Below are 7,438 nucleotides of genomic sequence, written 5' to 3' on the forward strand. Positions count from 1 at the left end.
CGTAATTTGCCGCAGGTTCGTAGATTCGCCCCGTTATAGTTGCGTACTACGGGTAGACCGGTAGTGTACGCGGTGCAAAGGCGCGCCAGTGTCTTACACCCTGTAAGCTGATGAGAAGTGAGGGAGAGCCCTCAGTTCTCTCATGCAATTGCTGACATCTTGTCAAGATAACTTAGAGTGCTTCTCTTTTGTACAAATATTCACAATAAGCTATACGAATTACTTGGTTGTATCTCTGAAGGGCGACTGTTGGGCGCATCTGTAACGCTAGTTCTCTGGCCTTTATCTGACCAGAGACGAGCCGCAATGAAGGCAAAGACTTAAAGCAAGAGTTTCCCAAAAGCAGCGGACCTCCGGAAACGGAAGGGTAAATTACCCTTCCAAAAACTGTAACAAGGGACCTTTCCGCACAAGAAAAAACAATAATTTCGGACCGATAAGGGCCCTCACTCCCAAGACACGAAGGGCGGGGCGTGTGTGCAACCCCTCGGCCGAGACACCGGGAATCCTGGAATTGACGGACGATAAGACGTCGGACGCTGGAATCCCATCGGTAGAAAGCGCGGGAACACCTCCCGAGACAAGAAAGACCAGATACCGGAGGGACAACGGGCAGGCAAAGAGAAGGAAGAGCGTGACCTCAACAGGAAACCAAGAACAGGACGGAGGGAAATCATCACCTGACTGGAGGATGGCTATGGTGGAGTTAATCAAGGAAATGAAGGAGGACAATCGCTCCAGGAACGAGGAACTGGTGATGATGCAACGACAAGCGGCCGACAGAACCGAGGAGCTAATGAAACTACATCGCCAGGCTAGTGATGGAAGACAAGCCCACCCCGAAGGCCGAATCTACTCCCCCCGAGACAGGATCAGGCGGAAAGAGATCACCGCGTCAGAGGACGGGTCCAATATAAAGTCATTCCTGAGCCTAGTGGAGCGGGAATTCAGGGACTCTGAGGTACCAATGGAAGAGTGGGGAGGACTTCTGGGAAAATACCTAACGGGCAAGGCCTTAGCTTTCGTGGAATTCCTGAAACAGTCCGGAGTAGATATGACGGACTGGAACCATGTTCGAAACAGGCTGTGTGAGAAGTTCTGCTCGCTGACGCGGGAGACAATGATAGACATGTTAGCTGAGAATCGTTGGACAGGGGACTACTCTGGGCACATTGCTCGCTTCACGGACGTAGTATCGATGGGCGCGCACATACCCGCAGAGGAACTAGTGACGTGGTTCTTTACGCTACTGCCTCCAGAGATAGGGGAAAGAATTACTAGAGAGGGAACTAAGGAGTTTCACGACTGGCATGAGGCAGCGGCGGCCTTGCGGGACTGGGCCATACCTCTAGAGGCGTGGCGCGCCAGAAGGATACGAAGTTTACAGGAGTTCACGGCTCGCGGAAGGCGGCGCCCGGGGTTAGAAGGAAGCGTGATCACGTCTGGGAGGACCGCCCCAGTGAAGGGAGACGCACGCTCTAGGCCGAACTGGCAGACAGATGGCCCGAGGGACCAGGACGTAGCTGGACCTGATGCCATCTCAGTCCCAGTCTCCCCCAACCCGGGACAGGAAGAGACGGGCGAAGGAGTCAAGAGGAGGTTAGAAGGCGGATACAGCGAGAACGAACGAAATCGTAACCGAGCGCACCCTTGGAGACAGGTGAGGCTAGCGGACGGGACGACCGAATTGCACCCGTAGAGACACGTGATGTTGGTGGGAGACCGCATAGAAACGGGTAACGAATGCAACGAGAACGAAGGCGGGCAGGCGAAACCGAACGAAACGGATTTGAAGGGCCAAGAAGAGAAAGGCGAAGCGGTCGAATGTGGTGAACTCACTCACGGCCCCGGAACGGAGCCCGTAAGGGGGGCAGAAACCGGAAACTCAAAAAACAAGGGGAAAGAGGAGAATATCGAAGGAGATCGGCTATTACCCGAATGGCTATGGTGGCAAGGAGGTGGCGCCCCAGAGCGAACGCTCGAATATTTGGGTCCACTTTGTGGAATCGGCGAATCTGCAGTACTCGAGTTCGAAATTACCGGTCCAGGGTACGAAGGACTGCTCGACACCGGAGCTTCACGAAGTTTCATCCGCCCAGCGGCGGTGGAACAACTGGGACTAAAGGTACGGACATTGAGGGAGCCTTTCTCATTCACAGTAGCGAACGGCGCCACCATACATATCGATAAGGAAGTACCGAGACTGACCATGTTGTGCGGAGGAGAATGCTTTACCGGGGACTTCCTGATCGGTCCCATACCGTTCCCTATCATCCTGGGAATAGATTGGTTAGTGAACCACAAGGTAGCCTGGTATTTTCAGTCAGACAAGCTTAGGACGTATGTTAACGGCCGATGGTGCGACTTACCAGTTCTCAGGAAAGGAGGAGAGGCGACCTCCCAAGGGGAAACGACGAACAAGGATCGGACGAAGACGGCTGCGGACCGTGCTTACGAGGAGTTGGCGGCGCAGGTAGCCAAGATGTCGGTGGAAGAGGCGACAGCACTCCTGCTCCCCCCTCCTAAACGCTGTAAATAGAGACACAGTGCGGGAGAACGGGTGCGAATCAAGGACATCCTGCAACGAGCAAGGGAGGACACGGCTAACCTGAAGAGGGCGCTTGAAGGCCTACATTTCGTTTTCGCGTCACCGGCTACGGAACCAGAGCAGATTATACACGTGCCAACCGAGGGGCAAGGGCCACTACTTTGCGCACTGGTGGAACACACGAGTTCCACCCCTAACAGGCGGGACTGGACGCACGGGGAGGCTGGCGAGACCTATGGCACGCCCCAGGCAGACGACGACGAGTCACCATGGCCTAAAGCTCAACTATCGTATACCGAATTCGACGCGTGGATGGCAGGACCCGAGGCACCCCGAATACCAGAGCCGATCTTGACAGTGTTGCAACAACACAGGAAACTGTTCCCCGATAGCCTACCAGGCGGACTACCTCCCAAGAGACCCTACGACCATAGGATCCTCCTCTTACCAGGCAAACTCCCGACGCGAGCTCCAATATACAAGATGCCGCCCGATCAGCTGGCCCACCATAACAAGGAGATAGCTCGTTTGATAGCTAAAGGTTGGATAGGACCCACGTACTCGCCCATCTGCGCGCCCAACATAATGGATGATAAGCGGGATGACGGAAGCGGCGAACGTAAGATGCGGATGGTAGTGAACCACCAGGCCCTGAACGCGTTGACTATTGCACCCGAGTTCCCCATGCCCAGTGGGCAAACGGTGCTCGAGATGCTTGGTGGAGCAGCCTACTTCTCGACATTAGATCTAGAGGCAGGTTTTCACCAAATCCGCATGGCCCGAGAGGACCGCTGGAAGACTCCCTTCCGTTCGGTGCAGGGCCTCTTCGAGTACAAGGTAATGCCCTTCGGTCTCAAAGGGGCACCTGCGACCTTTCAAGCTAGTATCAACGCCTACTTACAGCCGTTGCTCGGGAATGGGGTTATCACCTACCTCGATGATGTCCTAGTCTACAGCGCGATCATAGAGTCGCACACCCAACTCCTGAAACAAGTTTTGGGAATTTTCTAAAAGCATCAATTTTATCCAAAGCTTACCAAGTGTAGATTTGGACAGCGGGAACTAACGTACCTGGGGTATCAGATCGGCGCCGATGGTATTAGGCCCGCAGCCGACAAGGTAGAGGCGATTAACATGTGGCCGGAAGTCCTAGCCAACAAAACACAAGTCAGACAATTCCTAGGCACTGTGAATTACTGCCGGATGTTTATGGGCCCTACGTTTGCTGAAGTTGCGAGGCCGTTAGTCGAATTAACGCGCACGAATTCGACTTTTACCTGGACGGAGGATCATACTGCCGCAGTACGACGACTTAAGCGCCTTCTCTCTGAATATACGACTCTGCAGGTTCCCGATCCTAATAAACCATATACGCTGTACACCGACGCATCTGGCTATGCTATAGGGGCAGTCTTAGAACAGGAGGGCAAACCCGTGGGATTTCTTAGTCAGGTTATGAGCGCCACGCAGCAATGGTATTCCATCTACGATCAGGAGCTACTGGCGCTTATCTCAGCCCTGGACAAGTGGCGACACCTTCTCCGCGGGGCCCGAGTCACGGCCTATAGCGATCACCAAGAATTGACGTACATTCAGCAAATCAACGCACACAAACCTCTACGCGGGCGAACTGGACGGTGGTTGGACTTCTTAGCGGAATTCCCACATCTTACGATATCCTACCTTCAAGGAGCACATAACAAAGTCGAGGATGCCTTGTCTACACACCCTCAACACCAGTCCACAGCCTCGACAACGACCCCACCACTTGTGGTTCCCCTTACCCGACCTCGACCGGCACCCATGCCCGCGACTCCTCGATATTCCACTCGCTCCTCGTCGGGAAACGCACCTAGTATCGACTTTAGAGCAATTGCAAGGGTTCGCTCTCAACGCGCGCGCTCCAGGCAGCCTTCTTCCTCCTCACCAGTCACGCTTCTCACGCCTTCAGCTGCGCCTCAGGTTGGGCTGGCCGCACGCCCATCTCCGCCTCCTTTTGTGCCCAGCAATTCTCCCTCGTCCACAGCCTCCTCCTCCTCTCCGCCGTCCTCTGATCCGCCTACCGCAATTGCGACTACTGACCTCGTTCCGGAATCGTCCTCGGTGTCGGAAGACCTGTCGCCACAACGCTGGGAAGAGGGTTATCGGCGCTGTCCCATCTTCCGCGACATTGTCCTCACGGCGGACCATCATGATGAAGCCGAGTTTCTTCACCAACTACAAGGCCGCCGATACCGTTTCAAGTTCTGCCGACCCTATCTATACGTTTGCATACATGGGCTCTGGCGTATCTGCCCCCCTACCTTACAGGAATTTCTTTCGCATCTCCTTTATCGTCATCACGACCACGTTACGGAGGGACACCGTGGAGAACGTAAGACGTTCCTGTCTCTCAGTAAGCTCTACTACTGGCCGGGTATGCGAGCTTACACTGCTGCATATGTCGAGTCTTGCGTGCAGTGTAGGGCATCGAAGGCGCTTTCGCAACGGCAAGCGGGCCTCCTTCAGCCCCTTCTCGTTCCCTCCAGAAGCTGGAGTCACGTCAGCTTGGGCTTTATGACGGATTTACCCCTTACTCCTCGAGGCCACGACTGCATTCTCGTTCTCGTTGATTCCTTAAGCAAGGTGGCCCACTTTATTCCTACGAAAAAGACAGCCAACACAGCAGACACAATAGAATTACTCGCAGATCAGTTGATTCGCTATCACGGCTTTCCGGATGTCTTAATATCTGATCGGGACCCTCGTTTTCAGTCGCAACTGTGGCAGCAGCTGTGTCAGCGCTTCCACATAAAGCGCGCGATGTCCTCACCTGATCACCCGCAATCCGACGGGCAGACAGAGAGGGTCAACCGCACTCTGGAGCAAATGCTCCGCACCTATATTCAAACAGACGAGAGGGAGTGGGAACGGCTCTTACCGGCACTAGAGCTTGCCTACAACACCACCAGCCATTCATCGACAGAACTTAGCCCCTTTGAAATCATTATCGGTCAAAACCCGGTCACCGCAGCAGATCTGGACATTGTAGGCAATCTTGCGCCCACCGTCACCCCGCCAATGACGAAGATCTTCCAGCAGCTGTGTGATAGGGCCCAAAGCCATATCCAAAACGCTAAGTGGCAGCAGAAACGTTATGCTGATGCCCACCGTAGCGATGTCCACTATAAGCCTGGCGACAAGATTTGGATCAGCAGCCGCCATCTTGCAGGCCTCAACCAATCCCGCAAGTTGGAGCCCCGCTTCCGTAGACCCTTCTCCATATTGGAACGCATCGGTCAGGTAGCATATCGCATTGCGCTCCCTCCCACTTATTCCTGCCACAATGTTTTTCATGTGTCTCAGCTCGTGCCGGATCGTCCTCGCGATCCAATGATGCAGTCTAAGGAAGCCGCTGTTGGATGGCCACCGGTACAGGGCCCGGACGGCGCCCCGACCGACACCTACGAAGTGGATTATATCCTCAATCAACGTGGCTCGGGCCCGGATACCCAATATCTCGTTAAGTGGTGTGGCGCCCCCGAGGACCGCGCAACATGGGAGCCGGATGAGCATCTCACCAACTGCCCGACAATTCTTCGTGCATGGCGCCGCTATTTCAAGCGCGCGAAGGGCAATGAGCGAGGACTCCAGGACGTCGCCGCGAGCTCAGAGCACCCCAACGCGGCTAGGTCCCCCTCCCAGCCACTTTTCTCGCAAGGGGGGGAAGAGGCGGTGCGGAGCCCTCCGGCAGCCGCACCACTCAGGGCATCAGACAGCTCGAATTCGCTGGATAGAAATCTATCGAAGGCCAGTACTGTAGATTCGGAAGCGGGACCTGAAAGCGTAATAGTCGAGAAGTAGACGAAGACGGCGGAATACCGGGAACTGGAGGCAAAGGGAAGCGAGTGAGGAGGCAAAGGAACCAATCGACGATGGGAGGGAAGAAGTTTCAAGAGAAGACGGGGAGTTTTCGGCCGAAGGGGGAAGTTGTAGTGCGCTGCCACTACAATATACAACTAAAGACGAGTAGTGAACAAAAACGACGGAAAACTTATAATTAGGTACAAAAAACGGGAAATAAGTTAGTCTAACTGTACAGTAAAATTGGTTAGTCGAGGTAGCCGACTCCTTCTTAGAGGCGGAGCCACTAAGTATGAAGGCAGGCGGCAGTGCCGCGGCCCATCCGCCGGCAACCCCCCTTGCGGTTCTAGGATCTAACGACCGTTCACCCTGCGAGGGGGGCGGGGGGCCCGGTCAGAGAATTTCTCTTAGAGAATAACCAATTTCCTTCTAATATTTGCCCACGTAATTCCCGTTAACGCTGTAATTTACCGCAGGTTCGTAGATTGGCCCCCTTATAGTTGCGTACTACGGGTAGACCGGTAGTGTACGCGGTGCAAATGCGCGCCAGTGTCTTACACCCTGTAAGCTGATGAGAAGTGAGGGAGAGCCCTCAGTTCTCTCATGCAATTGCTGACATCTTGTCAAGATAACTTAGAGTGCTTCTCTTTTGTACAAATATTCACAATAAGCTATACGAATTACTTGGTTGTATCTCTGAAGGGCGACTGTTGGGCGCATCTGTAACGCTAGTTCTCTGGCCTTTATCTGACCAGAGACGAGCCGCAGTGAAGGCAAAGACTTAAAGCAAGAGTTTCCCAAAAGCAGCTGACCTCCTTCAGCGGTACCTAGGCATCCTGGGCGTTGAGCCTAGGGCCAGGGTGTCGCGGGGAGGAGGCAGCCCGAAATGAGGTTGCAGCGCACCGCGCTGCGGCTGGCAGAGCAAGCCAGCCCCACGCGTGCACTAGTGGAAGCTTCAGGGAAGCTTCATTTGCTGCATGCTCCGCCTCGTAACGAACTTGTATAACGTTTGCAGGCGCTTACGCGCAGCATGCCAAAGCCGTCGAT

At 54.5% G+C, this 7,438-nt stretch overlaps 2 protein-coding genes across 2 annotated transcripts; both read left to right on the top strand.

Moving 5' to 3' along the window:
* Positions 1–691: 691 nt before the first annotated feature.
* On the top strand, positions 692–3,559 carry EMH_0014960 (uncharacterized protein; the record flags this gene model as incomplete). The annotated part of the gene is made up of 3 exons (XM_013500273.1): positions 692–1,599; positions 1,702–2,473; positions 2,573–3,559. The coding sequence occupies 3 exons, from the start codon at positions 692–694 to the stop codon at positions 3,557–3,559; spliced, it is 2,667 nt and encodes an 888-aa protein (XP_013355727.1).
* Positions 3,560–3,682: 123 nt separating this feature from the next.
* Positions 3,683–6,391, top strand: EMH_0014970 (uncharacterized protein; the record flags this gene model as incomplete). The annotated part of the gene is made up of 1 exon (XM_013500274.1): positions 3,683–6,391. The coding sequence occupies one exon, from the start codon at positions 3,683–3,685 to the stop codon at positions 6,389–6,391; it is 2,709 nt and encodes a 902-aa protein (XP_013355728.1).
* Positions 6,392–7,438: the final 1,047 nt, after the last annotated feature.

The sequence above is a fragment of the Eimeria mitis genome, genomic scaffold (genome assembly GCF_000499745.2).
Source record: "Eimeria mitis Houghton genomic scaffold, Emh_scaff521, whole genome shotgun sequence".
In the NCBI taxonomy this organism is placed as follows: Eukaryota; Apicomplexa; class Conoidasida; order Eucoccidiorida; family Eimeriidae; genus Eimeria; species Eimeria mitis.